Source organism: Tenrec ecaudatus, chromosome 8 (assembly GCF_050624435.1).
Source record: "Tenrec ecaudatus isolate mTenEca1 chromosome 8, mTenEca1.hap1, whole genome shotgun sequence".
NCBI classification, from domain to species: domain Eukaryota; kingdom Metazoa; phylum Chordata; class Mammalia; order Afrosoricida; family Tenrecidae; genus Tenrec; species Tenrec ecaudatus.
In genome coordinates this window covers 46,395,652-46,413,746 of record NC_134537.1, presented here as the reverse complement: position 1 = coordinate 46,413,746, position 18,095 = coordinate 46,395,652, and the positions used below count along the sequence as shown (strand labels likewise).

Genomic DNA, 18,095 nt, shown 5'->3' with positions numbered 1-18,095 from the left:
TAGCTTAGCCTAAATTGACAAAAATAGTTCTCACATTATGACATTAAATAGATATTATTGTAGCTCCAAGACTACCTAATATTTTTAATTTTTTCTCAGGGATCTTTTATAGAATCACAGTTTTCTAATAAGATAGTTATCATTATTTAATCTTTTTTAATGCTTTTATTGGGGCTCTTATATCTCTTATCACAATCCCTACATTCTTCCAGTGTGTCAAGCATATTTGCATATATACTGCCATCATCATTTCCAAAGCATTCTTCCCACTTTAGCTCCTGATAACAGCTCCACATTTCTTCCCTCTCCCTCCCCTGCCCGCCCTCCTTCACGAACCTTTGATAAGTTATAGATTTTTTTCATATCCTACATCATCTTCCATCGACCCTCACTCACTTTTCCATTATTCATCCTCCTGGGAGGGGGTTCTAGTTTGATCCTTGTGATTAATTCCCTCTATCTCCCATCACTCTCCCTTAATCCTCTTGGTATCTGTACTCTCCTTGTTGGCCCTGAGGGATTTATCTCTCCTGGATTCCCTGTGTTGCGGGGCTCCTATCTGTAGCAGTGTGCATGCTCTGGTCTAATCTGCTTTGTAAAGTAGAATTGAGATCATGATAATGGGGTGAAGGAAGCACCAAAGACTTAGAGGAAAGTTGTGTGTTTCAGAGGTGCTATACTGTCCCCTGACTGACTCATCTCTTCCCTGTGGCCACTCTGTGAGGGGATGTCCAGTTGTCTACAGATGGGCATTGGGCCTCCACTCCATGCCCCACCTCATTCACTTTGGGTATGGTTTTATTCTGGGTCTTAGATGCCTGATACCTGATCCCATTGACACCTCATGATCACAAAGGCTGGTGTGCTTCTTCCATGTGGGTTTTGTTGCTTCTCATCTAGATGCATGTTTGTTTATTTTAAAGCCTTTAAGACCCCAGATGCTATATCTTTTGATAGCTGAGCACCATCAGCTTTCTTCACTACATTTGCCTATGCACCCATTTTGTCTTTCGTGATCGTGTCAGAAAGGTGAGCATCACAGACTGCCGGATTGTTAGAAAAAAGTGTTCTTGTTTTGAGGGAGTAATTGAATCAAAGCCCAATGTCCATCTGCAACCTTAAATCTTAACATATAGATATGAGTACATAGTTCTATCCCCCTCTTGTTATATATATATATATATATATATATATATATATATTTACATATGCACATACCTGTATTTAGGCCTCTATAAATGTCCTTTGCCTCCTGGTTCTTTCCTATATTTCCTTTTTACTTTCCTCTTGTCCCACCATCATGTTTGGCCCTCATTCAGGTTTAGTAATTCCTCACTGCTACATTGCCCTTGATTAAGCCCTGCTAGGCATCCTTATCATTAAGTTCTTCAATGGAAAAATATTCCCTCAAATAAATATTCCTGAAATCAATTCACAAATATAGTTTTATGACATTGTAACTATCACTTTTCTTATCAGAATTCACTCTGAAAAGATACTTTTAAAAATAATTACAATAAAGTAAAATTAAATTAAAATAACTACAAGTTCTTCTATCTCAATATTGAAAGCTGATAAATTACAAATATTTCTTATCTGAAGGAACATCTAAAAATTCAAGAAGGATGAATTCTCTAGGGATGGGTTAATCTATTAGTAATCAAAGGTGAATATTATTCAATAGGATGGAGAATTAAGAGAAAATTGAGTCAAATATTCATTGTCTGCACCTCAAAGTTTTATCAATAAGCACAGGTAAAAATAACCACTTCCTGGGACTTTTCTGAGGATCACATAAAATACATACAAAGCATCTACATATTCCTTGGTATGTAGTGTATACTCCATGACTTTTTTTTCTGTACTTACCCTTCAGCCAAACTATGTGTATATGAAAGCATGACATGGAATACTTAATAGTTAAAATATAATTTTGACTGTTTTATAGCTAAACAAAATTTTTAAATTTAATTTTAAGAATTTAATTCAAATTAGATTTTAATGTGAAGATAATGATGCTTCAATATCTTACAGTAACTCTTCAGATGCTGTACAAGCTAAAAACTTCAAAGGTATTTGAAAAGCAGAAAGTAGTAGAAGGAAAACAAACATGTGAAATTGTAGAAGAAGATCCATATGCCATTCAGATGATTTACTGGTGTCCAGAGAGCAGAATATTCTGTGTGTCGGGTGTCTCTGCATATGTCATCATTTATAAATTCAGCAGACATGAAATTACAACAGAAATAGTGGTAAGTAATTTCAAATTGAACGTTCACACTTACAGTTATTTTCAAAACACAGAATTATCATAATATTGGATTAGTTCATGGTTTTAAGTCATTTCTACTCTAAGATGTAGTCAGTAATTTAGTTCATAGGATTTTTAATTATTGTTATTATTCTGTATAATACATTAAAAATAAATAGGCCTAAGATAATTGATAATACTATATTAAAACTTGATTTAAGTAATATTTATATGTATAGACTTCAGATAGTTATTGTTTTATCTTATATATAATTGTTTTATCTTATATATAAATGTGATTGATGCAAGTTTAAATTAATATTTTTAAGTTTATCTCTTCTTATCAACTAATTGTCACAGATGATTATTGTTCACTTAGGATAAGTTTACTTTCAGTCATTTATATATGTTGGTATTATTTTTTTACATAAGAGGAATAATTATGGGGTTTCATAATCATTCTTAACCTTTAAGATACTGAAATTATTTAACTACCCAAAATAATGATATTCATAGAAGATTAAATTAACTCTAAATTAATGCACCTCGAGACAGTTGTGGGATAAGGATGGAATGGTCTTTTCCTCTAAAGATTCACAGTCTCAGAATCCCAAAGGAGCAGTTTTACTCTGTCTTATAGGGATCCTATGAGTCAGAATCAACTCAGAGCCAGTGGGTTGGATTGGATTTTTCTGATCTTTTCTACCCAAACTATTAGCCAAAAGATAATAATTTTCTAATGTGTGTGTTGGTGCTTAATTGTTTTTAACCTCAACACCTAAAATTAAATGTGAATTACTCTTTTGTAGTATATTAACTGAAAGCCCAGACTTTGGAATCAAACAACCTTGAATTTTAAATCTGGCTTTATAATTAAATACCTGTATCATCCTTAGCAAATCATACACTAGCTAGTCAAAGTAAAATTTCAACACTTAGACAATTCTGTACAGACAAAGTGGAAAATAATAATTAAGTGGAAGTAATACTATAAATTTCATAAGGTCCCTGTGATAATTATGTAAAGGCACTATAATATTTTCTAAATATATTAAGTACTCAGTAACTGATAATTATTGTCATTTTCATTTTTGTGTTTTCAAGATAATTATAATAATCATTTGAAATTGCCTTATTCACCACCTCAGATTGACATTTTTGATAAGCAGCTTTTAATCTCATAATGCTCATTTTGACATTGTAAATGATATGTTTACATTATAAAAATTGTCCTTAATTGAAATAATTAATGCAGTCATACAGTTTTTAAAACTTTTGTTAAAAGAAAAAGGTGAGTAACCTGGAAGCCAGAGATGAGTCAGTGTGCGTGGTGCTGATGCTGCTGCCATTTCATCACTTCTGTGAGCGCAGCATCCATCCCTCGGCTATGTGGGCACCTGGGCCTACCTTGATGCGGGCTCCAGGGCCAGCTGATGCTCTCGTGGGTGAGCTAGGTGGACAGCGTCCTCTCCCGTTGCCCCTGAGCCGGGGAATGAGCCGTTCGGAGCCACAGCCATGGAGGCCATCTGGCTGTACCAGTTCCGGCTCATTGTCATCGGGGACTCCACTGTGGGCAAGTCTTGCCCGTTTCGCCACTTCACCGAAGGCAGCTTTGCCCAGGTTTCAGACCCCACCATAGGGGTGGATTTCTTCTCCCGCCTAATGGAGATCGAGCTGGGAAAACGCACCAAGCTCCAGATCTGGGATACTGCGGGTCAGGAGAGATTCAGATCCATCACCCGTGCCTACTACAGGAACTCAGTTAATGGTCTTCGTTTATTTGACATTACCAGCCGCTGGTCCTTCGAGAATGTTCATGAATGGTTAGAAGAGACCAAAGTACACGTTCAGCCCTACTAAATTTTGTTTGTTCTGGTGGGTCACAAGGTGACCTGGATACCCAGAGGCAAGTGGCTCAGCACGAAGCAGAGAAACTGGCTGCTGCATAAGGGATAAAGTGCATTGAAACGTCAGCTCGCAATGCCATTAATGCGGAGAAAGCCTTATATCTAGGAGCTGGTGAGAAGGGGGAAGATCACAATTCAGGAGGGCTGGGAAGGGGTTAAGAGTGGATTTGTACCAAATGTAGTTCACTTTTCAGAAGAGGTTGTCAAATCAGAGAGGAGATGTTTGTGCTAGTTAGGCCTCTTAGTTCCAAGCCATGCTCTGCTACTGGAACTTACCAATGAATTAAAGTACAGAGAAACCTCGTGTGACTGAGAGAACTCAAACTCCATTTTGGACACCTAGAGAATACCTAGCAAACCTCCTTCCCAGGGGAGACTCTGGCAGGCCCGTGTGCTGTGGGTTGGTGAGGCCTGAGCACTATGACTGAAGGACTGTTTTTTGGCCCTGGTTGAGCAATGACTGTATGCCGTTTGTGGACCACTTATTAGGGGGTCAGGGTTTGGGAGATAGGCCCCAGAAAAATACACCTACAAGCAGGACAACCATCTCATGGTATTTTAGCTCACCGATATGTCATGAACACAAAGAACTATATGGGGTGAGGCGGGGAGTATATCACATTGGGAACAATTACCATAACTAAAAATAACTGTAAGGACAACTTAATCAGTAAGAATGTCCTACGCAAAATTCCTGTGCTGGGTTTGGCTAAAAGATACCAATTCATTTCTAAGCAATTACCTATAAGTAAAGGGTGGGCCTTTCAAGGTCTGGCATTCAAATAAAAATGAGGTCATTATGAAAAAAGAGGTCATTTATACACTGTTATATATAATTCCCCCCAAAGTCTTCACCCTTATAATAGAATGACCAGCTAGAAGAGGGGGAAAACATTTCCCATGCAAGTTCCTGTCACTTTAACACCATACACTGCCCTGGCAACAGCAGTCTGGAAATAAACAACCTGCCTGCTTCTTCAGTCCCATGGCAGCAACAGCACATGGAAAAGAATCTCCGACAACACTCAGTCAGTCATTATGTAGAGTACCTGCTAAAGAAGGTGCTGTACACCTTATACTTTAAAATTTACATTTTAATATCACTTGCTGTTAACTTATTTTATCATTACAACAGGCCTCTGAGGTCATTAGCCCCATTTTACAGGTGGCTCAACAAAAAGCCAGGAGATTGACTTAGGCAAGGTCAAGATCCTGACTCCTAGTTTCTTATATTTTCATTGCATCAGCCTGCAGTCAGATGAACAAGCTGTTTTACAATGGTCTGGGGAGGGACATGTCTCTAAAGAAATGTCAGAGCATGTTTTCCTTATTAATTGCAACCCAGCTATAATCCTAAGGGATCCTAGAAATGAATCAAAGTTAAAGCCCATTCAGATATTATTGAAAAGAGGGCTTCGAACAAGTGAATGATTGCACAACTGAAAACACTAGAACTGTGTGGGCGCTCTGATAAGTGTTCTTATCATGGAAAGACAATGTGACTGAGTCGGAACATTTGGGACTTTGCTCCAGCCAGAATTAAGAAATCAAATAATGAAAATGATGGAAAACTCCTGCCACCTGTGTCCCAAGTTGGATGAACAAACCATGCTGGACCAATTCACAGCATCAACTGATCATCATTGTCAAACGCATTTCACATCATCTGACTTTGGTAGGGGTGTTTACACCTCTGGGTTGTAGAAGACAACATAGAACACAGCCAATTGGATTAACAAAAAATGTCATCAACTACAAAACTTAAGTTTAGAGGATTCTGAAAGTAAGATTATCCAGTAGATAAATAAGAGTTGACTGGATTCTGTCAGTTCAAAAAAAGATAGAAACAAACTTTTTATGGTTTTCTTGACTTCAATACATTATATGTATACTTCTCCCATTACTTGCACTTTTTAGGCAGGTAAAAATACTCAGCATAGATCCAGCAGAGGTGGCTGAGCTTAAAATTGCTGACAAAAGTTCTAGAAACTTTACAAAGTATTTTAGTAGAATTCAGCGCTGTTTTCACTGCAATGAGTGGGTTTTAGAAAATAAGTGTGAAAAAATCAGGTGTTAACATAATACTAGGATAAAGCTTTAGAAGATATTCTACTAATTAGGTAAAGAAAAGATATAACTTGTAACAAAGACCACACTGCATGTTGGAATAGAGTGTCTCATATTACAGAACAAACAATACTGTACTCTTTTCCTCACTTTGTTGTGCACTACACCGAGATATGAAAAAAATGCTTTATTTAGCTGTATGTGAATGAAAATATGCTTGTATTTAGTAAACTGGTGGATTATGTGACTGTGAAAAAAAAGGATAAAGAAAAAGGTATTGATCATTTTTTAATTCCTATTCCGTGGAAGAAAGATGAGCATTTCTACTCCCATGAAAATGTACGATTTACAAATGTATTTCACACAGTGGATGGATAGATTGTGATGAGGTGTATGAGCCCCCAATAAAATATTCTTTTATTTATTTAAGAAAATGTACAACTTTGGAAACTCAACAGGGCAGTTCTACTCTGCTCTAAAGGTCACTATGAATTGGAATCAACTTGATGACAGTGAATTTTGGTTTGAATTCCTCTTCAACCATCTTGTACTTTTTATTAGCCATTCTAACCAAGCTAATAAAATTAAACAAGTAAATTCTAAGTTAATGGAGAAATCACTTGTCAGTTTTTCACACTGTGGTAATTTATGTACCACCAGTATTTCAAATACCTGCAGGGTCTCCAATGGTGACTAATTTTCAGCAGTTTCCAAGCCAAGACTAGAAGATGAGGGTCTGCTTCTTGAAACTAATAGCAGCAGAACATTGTCAGAGAGAGACCCAGAAGATGAACACCCTGGGTTGAAAGGCACTCAGTATACAACTGGACAAGTGCTGCATCCTCAAACTAGAGTCAAACTTTCTGACAATGATGAAGGAAAGCTTTAACAATTTTCATTTGCTGATGTGGCATGACTCAAAATGAAAGGAAGTAGCTGCAAACATCTGATAATGATTGGAAAATGGAATATATATGAAGCATAAATCTTAGATATTATAAGTTGTCGAAAATTTAAATGGAACACCTAAAAATCAATATTCTAGGTACTAGTGAGCTGAGATTAACTGGTATTGGTCATTTTGAAGTGATCAAACATGGCCTACTATATTTAGAATGACAAATAGAAGAGCAGTGATGTAGACTTCATCATCAAAAAAGAACATTTCGAAATCTATTCTGAAGTATACCACTTGTCAGTGAGAGGATAATATTTATACACATGCAAGGAGCAGTTAATATTGACTATTACTCAAATTTACTCACCAGTCACTAATGCCGTAGACAAAGAAATGGAAGACTTCTGAAGTCTAAAATTGATCAAACATGAAATTAAGATGCTTTGGTAATTACTGATATTTGGAAAGCAAAGTGGAAGAATCTACTTGGAAAGGTGGCCTTAGTTGGCAAAAAAAAAAGTACTCAAGATCTCATAATAGAATATTGCAAGATCGACAGCATATTTCATTTCAAATACCATTTCTCAGTAACAAAAGTGATGACTGTATACACATGAGCTTCACCAGGTGGACAACATAGTAATCAAATTGACTATATCTATAAGAAGAGATACAGGGGAAGCTCAGTATTATCTGCTAGAACAAGATAAAGAACTGGCTGTGGAATAGACAATCAATTGTTCATATGAAAATTTAAGCTGAAGCTACAGTAAATTAAACTAAGTCAGTAAGAGCCAAAATAGGACCTTGAGTATATCCACCTGAATTCAGAGGTGATTTCAAAGCTATATTTTCTGCGTTGAATACTAAGTTTAGATGAGTTGTAGGATGACATCAAGTATAATATCAAGGATTGCATATGCATATGAAACTTGGACAGTGAGTAGGGAAGATTGAAGAAGAATTGGGGTATTTGCGTTATGGCATTAACAAAGAATATTAAAAGTACTGTGGACTGCCAGAAGAACAAAGAGACCTGTCTTGGAAGAAACACATCAAAAATGTTCCTTGGAAGTGAAGATTGTGAGACTTCCTCTTGGGTACTTTGGGCATGTCATCAGGAGGAACCAGTCCCTAGAAGAGAGCATCATGCTTGGTAAAATAGAGAATCAGAGAAAAAGAGAATGACGCCCAATAAAATGGAACGACACTGTGGCTACAGCAATGGGCTCAAATTTAGCAACATTTGTGAGGTTGGAATAGGACTCCACAGTGCTCATTTCTGATGTACACAGTGTTGCTAAGAGTCAGAACCAACTTTATGACACCTAATAACAACAGCAGAGGGAACGGAAAAGATTAATTTCTTATGAAATATATACTGAACTAATTCAATGAAATTCAAACTTGTATGAAAGTGTTTTGAACATAAAAAAACTGTTACCATCAGTTTATTCCAGCTGATGGTGACCCTCTGTGTTAAAGAGTAAAACTGAGCTCCATAAAGTGTCCTTGACTGAAGTTTTACAGAAGCACATTGCCAGGATGGCTTTTGACAGTACTATTAGATGGGTCAAACCACCAACTTTTGGGCTACCAATCTAGCTTAACTTGCTTGTGTCACCCAGGGACCCACTGTGAACAGTAAATTCATTGTATAAATGAAAATTTGTGTTTTAAATACATATATGCAAAATAGGGTGTGTATATATCAGTAAGCCAGTCCTCTAACCACCTGCTATCAAGTTGATTTAGATTCATATATAATCACATGCCAACTTTACACAAACACATTCACATATACATACAGCTTAATTTCTTTCATTAGAGTAACCATAACCAATTTCGTGGTTTAAATGTATCATAGACTGTGGTAATTTATTCTTATCTGAAATAATATTAATTATATAAAAATTCATCACCACTTAGATATTAGTTTAATTTTGAAATGAAAAATTATTTTATCTTTGAACATTTGAATATTTCATATATACCCTATAATTATTTAATTAAGCCACGGTCTTATTTTAAATTGACTTTATATTTTAAAATTCTTGTTACTAGTTACTGAAAATTTCTGATACTTGTGATGATTTTTTATTGTGAAATTCATTTAAAACTTCTTTTTCAGTCATTAGAAGTGCGACTTCAGTGTGATGTTGAAGATATTATTACCCCTGAACCAGAAACAAGTCCCCCATTTCCAGATCTCTCATCCCAGCTTCCTTCAAGGAGTCTTTCCGGGAGTACTAACACTGTGGCGAGTGAAGGAATAACAAAAGACAGTATTCCATGCCTCAAGTAAGAGTCACTTCCCACTTCCAAGGTTTAAAACATTTCTGTATGTAACTTATATAATTGCGTGAAACTGAGCCAAATAAAAGTATTTGTATCTTTTTTTACAAGTAATCCATATTTCTCTAAGAAGTATCCCAATTCCTGTAAAGAGTCATGAAAAGATTACAAGGCTTTCACCCTTTAGTTACTTATTCATATAGTCAAAGCTGTGAAAGATGGAACAGGTATAAGGCAAAACTGGTCAGTGAAGGAAAACTCAAATATTTTCCAGTAAAGCAAGTGATGGAAAAATGTCAATGGTGGAATCCTTGTGAGACATAAAAACAAGACAGTTTTATTGAGTTCTGGATCTGACATAGTGGTTACCCTTGGGCTGCTAACCACAAGTTCAGCGGTTTGAAACCAACAGCCACTCCATGGGACACAGATGAGGCTCACTACTCTCATAAACAGTTAAAGCATTGGGAATGCAAAGAACCAGTTCTACTCTGGTCCATAAGGTCTCTATGAGCCAGAATTGACTTGATGGCAGTGAGTTTTTGTTTTATTTTATCCCAGAAACATCCTAAATGAAATTTGAGTTCAGTAGATTGGTGAAATTTTGACAGGAGAGCAACTATATCACTTGTTTGATTTTTACCAGCTGCCAAAGTACAAAGATAAGTTAAAAATTGCTATAAAATAATAGAAACCTTTATGAAACAACAAACATCAAAATGTGAAGGGATTGTTTCTGGGCATAAATTCCTTACACTTCTGAAGGCACTGTTTTCATCTCTCTAATCCTCGAAGAATTCTGCACTCTTTAATTTGTACCATATAAAAACAGTTTTGACATCCTCAAGGAATTCAAACCATTTTTTTCTCTGAGTTTGTGTAACAAAAGAAGTCTGAAAGGATAAGATCAGGACTATAGGGTGAGTGAGTAATGCTTCCCAATAAAATTCCCCAGGAAAGTCCAGGCTGCCTTGGAAGAATGAGAAGTTGCATTCTTGCAAGAGGCAACTTGACTGGACTTTTTAAAACAATCACCAATGCAGGTTTAAATTTTCCTAAAACTTCTTCCTAATTAGCATCTGTAAATGTCCTATATTTTCTGAGAAAATCTATCATCATTACTCCTTTGGAATATTTTTTGTAAGTCAAAGAAACATGAGCTGACTTCTCTGACTTGAACTTAACTGTCCGAGCAGAGCCCTTCGGAAGCCACTGTTTTGATTGGACCTTTTTTTTTAAGCACCGTAATGAAACTAAGACATTAGGTAATTGGGGCATAAGGTAATTCTGCCGATAATCATTAATTTAGCCAGCAGTATAGAGTTTAAAACACTATTGAGAGAAGCAAATTATACAAGTATAGGCCAGCTTCAGGCTGTAACACATGACTTGTTGACTTATACAGACTATTTAACTTTTATGGGACTGGACATTATTTACACAAATCTTGGGAGTTGGTGATAAGGTAAAACTTCCAGTAACATGCATTCACAAAAGCAAACCATGCCTGTGTGACCAAGGACTGTAAATAATAAATCCACAATCTGGGAATGCTATCAGTGCTTACATGTGCCTGGATGGCAATGGAAGCCCAAGTTCTAGTTGCAGGGTCCCCCTACATTAGCTCTCCTGTGAATCCCTTCAGACCACAATTGACGAAGTGAATAGCCTTGCTATGCAAAGGGCTGTGTGAAGCTGATTATGGCAAATGCAGTTAGGTTAAAATGTAATCCTTTATCATTGTTCTCCTTTTGGATGACTTTTTAAAGTTGTTACAGTTTTTAATATTTTCTGTTTTCTATTTGAGGTTTTTCTATGTTTTGTCTAGCCATCGTTGTTGGCTTTTCATTTGTTTGTTTGCTTGTTTCCTCTTTGTGCTTTGTATGATTTCCTTTATATAAAATCAAGGATAGGGAGATCTATATAGACAGAAACTGGATAGGGACATGACAGGGAAGAATGGGGGAATAAGGAGCTACTAACAATGAATATCAGAAGAAAATGTTCTAAAATTGATGTGGTGATGATTTTGAACTATATGCCAATAAAACTATTCAAGGGAAAAATAAATAAGTTATCACAAGTGATTCACTCTATTGTAAGAAAGCTAGAAGTCATTGTCCACCTATATCCTGTCTCTGGTGTTTAGTGTTGTATGTTTAAATAAGAAGAGTCCATATACATCCTCAAGTTAAATATAAACATGCTTATGTAAACAATATACTCTTGAAGCAGAGAAGCAGTTATTTCTTCATCTTTCTTCTAGTGTTAAGACACGCCCAGTTCGGATGCCCCCAGGGTATCAAGCCGAGCTTGTTATTCAGTTGGTTTGGGTGGATGGTGAACCTCCCCAACAGATTACTAGTCTTTCTGTAAGCTCAGCCTATGGAATGTAAGTACCTAAACATTACTATTATTTCTATTTTATATAGAGTATATTATTTTAGTCAAGCTAATATATATTTTAGTCACTCTGTCTGATATATTTAGATGTTTCTTTTAAAATATTTTATCGCAGTCTTAAAAATGGAAAGAATTTCTTACAAGTATTTTTACTAGCTTAGTCTTGGTATAAGAAAATAATGATGTGTCAATGAAAATAGGTATCAGAAATTCAAAACTAAGTAACCAAATAGACGTGAAGGAGTGTAGGCAAAGTTGAGACCCAAAACCCACCTATAAGATAATTGGACAGTCCCTCACAGAAGAGGCACATAAAAGGGATGATATATCCAGGGTGCAGTATAATACTGATGAAACACATAACTATCCTCTGGTTTTTTAATATTTTCTCCCCTTACTATTATAGTCTTAGTTTTGCATTCTTAATCTTGTGAGACCTGCGTGCTGATTTGCATATTTAAGGTCATTCAATGCATGAAATCAAAGATAGATAAACCCTTAAGAAATAGAAATGGGAGTTATGATTCCATGAGGGTAAGGAAGAGAGGTGGGGGAAAGATGGGAGAACCAATACCAATAATGACTGTATAACCCCACTGGAGGGGAAACAACAGAATTGTAGGTGCATGGATGCATTGAATGGCTATGTAAGATACGGCAAAATAATAATAATATATAATATAATGTAATATAATATAATAATAAGAGTTACTGGGTGATATCAATGAGTTCATTGAAAGAAAATGTTTTGAAAATTATGGTGGCAGCAATTGTACAATAATGCTTGATCTAATTGAATTATGCATTGTTATACTATCTGTAAGAGTTCCTAATAAAATGATTTAAAAAGAAAAGAAAGTAATGATTTAAAATTAAATTGTATCTGTCCTTTCTTGATGTCAAGCTTGTGATAGTGTTCCTGCTTCCGATGTTACTAGAAAGTTGTTCAGATGTAATAAAATATAATGATGCTTACATTATGCTACATTTTTTTCATTTTATCCTATGTTTCTTTTTGTTGTTGTTCATATTTTCTACTTGTTTCCTTGTATCTCATTTTGGAGAATTTCTTCTGACTTTGACACATCCCTTTCCAGCATTCATACATCCCTTTCCAATTGTATCTAATCTATTGGAAGTAAGTTTCAATCATTTACATTTTAAGTCTAGACTTTTTGTTTGGTTCTTTTTTTGTAGATTCTTCCTCTCTTCTTGATTTTGAGTCTTGTATTTTATTTCCTTAAGCATGCTGAATATAATAATTTTAAACGTATTTTCTTTTTTTTCTTCTTTTAAAAAAATCATTTTATTGGGGCTCTTACAACTCTTATCACAATCCATACAAATATCAATTGAGTAAAGCACCCTTATACATTAGTTGCCCTCATTATTCTCAAAATTCGCCTTCCGCTTGGGTTCCTGGAATCAGATTATTTTCCTGTTTTCCTTCCTCCTCCCTCCCCGGTCGCCCCTCCCTCATGAACCCTTAATAATTTATAAATTATTATTTTATCTTATCTTACACTGCCTGGCATTTCCCTTCACCCACTTTCTTGTTGCCCATCCCCCAGAGAGCTTATATGTAGATCCCCAAGATCAGTTTCCCCTTTCTACCTGCACTTTCCTCCCAGTATCACCACTCTCACTGTTGGTCCTGAGGGGTTAATCTGTCCTAGATTCCCTATGTTTCCAGATCCCAATTGAACTGCTGTGCATCCTCTGGTCTAACTAGGTTTGCAAGGTAGAATTAGGATCAAGATAACTGGGGGGGCTGGGGAAGCATTTAAGAACTAGAGGAAGGTTGTGAGTTTCATTATTGCTACACTGAACCCTGAGTGACTCATCTCCTCCTCACTACTCCTCTGCAAGAGATGTTCAGTTGTCTACAGATGAGCATTGGGTCCCTATCATGCACTCCCCTCATTCACAATAACATGATTCCCACCCCCCGCCTTTGTTGCTTGCAACCTGGTCCCCTCAGCCCTTTATGATCACACATGTTGGTGTGCTGCTTCCATGTGGGTTTTGTTGCTTCTGGGCTAGATGGCTGCTGGTTTACTTTCAAGCCTTTAAGTCCCCAGATGCTATATCTCTCTATAGTCGGACACCATCAGCCTTCTTCAACACACTTACTTGTGCACACATTTGTCTTCAGCGTTTATATGGGGAAGGTGAACACACAATGATGGCTTTTGTTCTTTGGTGTCTGCTACCTTATCCCTTCAACACCTTGTGTTCACTTAGGCTTGTGTGCTTCTTCTCTGTGGGCTTTGTTGCTTCCGAGCTAGTTGGCCGCTTATTTGCCTTCAAGCTTTTAAGACCCCAGACGCTATATCTTTTTGATAGCCGGGCACCATCAGCTTTCTTAACCACGTTTGCTTATGCACACGTCTGTCTTCAGCTATAAATATATGCACATAGGTCTATTTTCCCCATAATCATAAATATATTTACATATGTACATGTCTGTATTTAGGGTTCTATGTATGCCCTTTGCCTCCTACTCCTTTCCTCTATTTCCTAATGCTTTCCTTCTGTCCCACTACCATGTTCAGCCTTCATTCTGGTTTCAGTAGTTCTTCTCAGTTACCTTGCCCTTGGTCACTCCATACCAGCCCTTCCATCCCCTACCTTCACTGGTTTTGAACCACTCGTTGTTCCCTTGTCTCTGGGTTAGCCAACACCTCCTCCTTTCCCTTACCTTCCACACTCTCATGTCCCTCCGGGACCATTGGTCCCGTTATTTTCTTCTCACATTGTTTGTCCAGCCTATCTTATCTAGGTGGACCTGCAAATATAGTAATGTGTGCATTAAAATGTGAATGGCTTTGACAGAACCAAAGTGGCACATAAGAACATGGCGTCGACAGCAGCAACACCGACATGCTAACAAACAAAAAAGCCACTGACATACAAAATTTTAAAGAAGAGAAAAAAAAAACAACAAAACGACAGCAAAAAAAATACCTGTTAATAGTTTGAGGTCTGTTTGTTGACCTTTAGGAGTGTTTTCCAGATGAGTGTGATGGGGTGCCACGTCCTGACTCCAAAGTCGTTCCTTTATACTCCCTCGGGATCTCCTTGCTCTGCTTCCCCCACTGCTCCATTGCACGCACCCAGTGTTTTGCCACAGTGTGGTGGTGGGGTCAGCTCAGTCACACATCTCCCACTGTGTCTCAGGTGCTGTCCCGTGTAGGGCCAAGGGTCAGTGCAGGATGTCGCATCTCACTGTGGGACCGGCTATATGGTCCTCTCTGTACATTGGACCCTTTGAGCCGGGCTATTGTCCTCTGAGCTTGGTGGGCCCAGGTGTGCTCCACTCCGTTCTTCCTCCTTCCTTTGCTTCAGCTTCCTTCTGGGTGTGGTGTGGTAGGTCAGTTCCTTTCCCACACCAGACGATCTATTTTCATTTTCTGTGGTACTCCCTTTGATGGTGGGGGTCGGGCTAATTCTGGTTAGGGCCAGCATATGGTCCAGTCTCTTTGTGTATTCCTCCACGCTTTACGTTGCCCTCCTGGTTTGGCGTGTCATGGTGGGGTCCATATGCATATTCCAGTTCTGTGGGGACACAGCCAATACTCTCCCCATGGGTGGGTTAGTGCCCTGTTCCCCCCATGCCATACACTCTGTTTCTCCCCACCCCGCTTCTCCCTCCCCCTGCACCACTTCCCCTTCTTTATGTTGGGCTCTCATGTACCTCCCTAGATGTGGCCTGCCCTCCCTCCAACTATCCATGCTTCCACCCGTTGATTGCAAGATAGGTGTTTATTCTTCTATTCTTGGCATGCTGATTGTATTTACCTCAGAGGACTCATGTTGTGCCTGTCCTTTTGAGTTTGGCTTACAACACTTAACATAATTCCTTACAGCTCTTCCCATGAAACAACATGTTTCATGTGATCATCCATGCTTTTCAGTGCTCCATAGTACTCCATTGTGTATATGTGCCAGAGTTTACTAATCCACTCATCCATCGATGGAAACTTAGGCTGTTTCCAAGTCTTTGCGATTGTGACTTGTGTCGCAATACACATTGGAGCGAATATGACTGGTCGTGTTTTATTTGCTGCTTCCACCGGGTATATGCCCAGTAGAGGGATGGCTGGGTCATATGGTAGCTCAATTTCCATTTTCTTTAAGTATCTCCAGATTGTTTTCCACAGTGGCTGTACAAATCTACATGACCACCAGCAGTGGAGGAGGGTTCCTACTGTACCACAGCCCCTCCAACACTTGCTCTCTGACTTGCTGATTTGGGCTAGCCCCAGGGGTGTTAGGTGGTATCTCACGGTTGTTTTTATTTGCATTTCTCTCATGGCTAATGTCCTGGAACACTTTCTCATATGCTTATTGTCCATATGGGTCTCCTCCCTAGTGAAAGTTCTTTTCAGTTCTTTTGCCCACTTCCTTTGGGGGTTAACTGTTTTCCTCTTTTTGTAGGTCATGATGGTGTTGTAGATTTTAGTAATGAGCACTTTGTCCGATGTGTCATTACTAAAATCCCTCTCCCAGTCTGTGGGTAATCTTGTCACCCTCTTGGTGAAGTCTTTCAAGGTGCACAGGTGCTTTATTCTTATTAAATCCCATTTGTTGATTTCCAGTTCACCTGTGTGTGTACCCTTCCCAATTGCAGTGACTCTATGAGTTCCCTGAGCCAGTGCTCTGAGGTTAGTCCCAATTCCCTCCTTGATGGTCCTGATGGTTTGGGGTTTAACTTCTAAGTCTGTGATCCACCTTGAATTTAGTCTTGTGCATGGGGTGAGGTAAACGTCTTGTTTCATCTTTCTACATGTGGATACCCATTGTTTCCAGCACCACTAGTTAAAAAGGGCATCCACGTCCCACTTGATGGTTTGGGGACCCTTGTTGAAGATCAGTTGTCTATATTCTGGTGATTTTACTCTTGGACTTTCTATTCTTTCCCACTGGTCTGAGTGTCGGTTGTTGTGCCAGTACCATGCTGTTTTGATCACTGTAGCTGTGTAATAGGCATTAAAATCGGGTAGGGCGAGTCCTCCAACTGTGTCCTTCTTCTTGAGGAGTTCTCTGCTAATTCTGGGTTTCTTTCCTCTCCATATGAAATTGGTGGTCAGTTTTTCCAATTCTTTGAAGAAGGTTGATGGTATTTGAATTGGTATAGCATTGAACTTGTGAAGTGCTTTAGGTAGGACTGTCATCTTTACTATATTGAGCCTTCCAATCCAGGAGCACAGGATGTTCTTCCATTTGGAGAGGTCGCTTTTGGTTTCCTGTAGTAGGGTTTATAGTTTTACTTACATAGGTCTTTAGTATTTTTTTGTTAAATATATTCCCAGGTATTTCATTTCGTTCTTAGCTACTGTGAAGGGTACTTCCTTCTTAATCCCCTCTTCATGGCCCTGTCCGATGTGTATAGAAAACCTACCGACTTCTGTTTATTGATCTTGTATCCCGCTACTCTTCCATATTCCTCTATCGCTGTAAGTACTCCAGCTGTGTACCTTTTGGGGTTTTCAATGTACAGGATCTTGTCATCTGCAAATAGCGATAGTTTCACTTCCTCCTCTCCCATTTGGATCCCTTTGATGTCCTTCCGCTGTCTTATGTTGTTAGCCAGAACCTCCAAAACGATATTGAATAGAAGTGGGGACAGGGGACATCCTTGTCTTGTACCCTTTTTTAGTGGGATTGCTTTTGTCTTTTCTCCGTTACTATAATGTTGGCCGTTGGTCTTTCATAGATAAGCTTGTATAACCTTGAGGAACTTACCTTCCAATCCTATCTTCATGAGTGTCTTGATTAGGAAAGGGTGTTGGATGCTGTCAAATGATTTTTCTGCATCTATGGATATTATCATATGGTTTTTATCCTTTTTCTTCTCGATGTGATGTATAATATTGATGGATTTTCAGATGTTAAACCATCCCTGATTCCCTGGGATGAATCCTACCTGAGCGTGGTGGATAATATGTTTTATATACTTTTGTATTCTATTGGCCAATATTTTGTTAAGGATTTTTGTATCTATGTTCATTCAAGATATTGGTCTGTAATTCTCTATACCTGTAGGGTCTTTGCCCTTTTTGGATATCAAAGTAATGCTGGCTTTGTAAAATGAGTTTTGGAGTTTGCCATCCTCTTCTATGTTATGGAATACTTTGTGGTGGAGGGTTGGTGTCAACTCTTCCCTGAATGCTTGGTAGAATTCTGCTATGAAACCATTTGGCCCTGGAGCCTTTTGTTGGTTGGTTTTTTATGACCCTCTCTATTTCTTCTTTCACTATGGATTTGTTGA

At 38.0% G+C, this 18,095-nt stretch overlaps 1 protein-coding gene and 1 pseudogene across 2 annotated transcripts in view; both read left to right on the top strand.

Moving 5' to 3' along the window:
- Nucleotides 1-18,095, top strand: part of STXBP5L (syntaxin binding protein 5L) — a 361,575-nt gene that overhangs the window by 232,923 nt on the left and 110,557 nt on the right. For both annotated transcript variants that reach the window (XM_075555662.1, XM_075555661.1), the window contains exons 15-17: nucleotides 2,035-2,252; nucleotides 9,255-9,424; nucleotides 11,685-11,810. In XM_075555662.1, the coding sequence (XP_075411777.1) occupies nucleotides 2,035-2,252; nucleotides 9,255-9,424; nucleotides 11,685-11,810 (514 nt within the window). The remainder of the gene's footprint in view (nucleotides 1-2,034; nucleotides 2,253-9,254; nucleotides 9,425-11,684; nucleotides 11,811-18,095) is intronic.
- On the top strand, nucleotides 3,767-4,390 carry LOC142454298 (ras-related protein Rab-39B pseudogene; annotated as a pseudogene).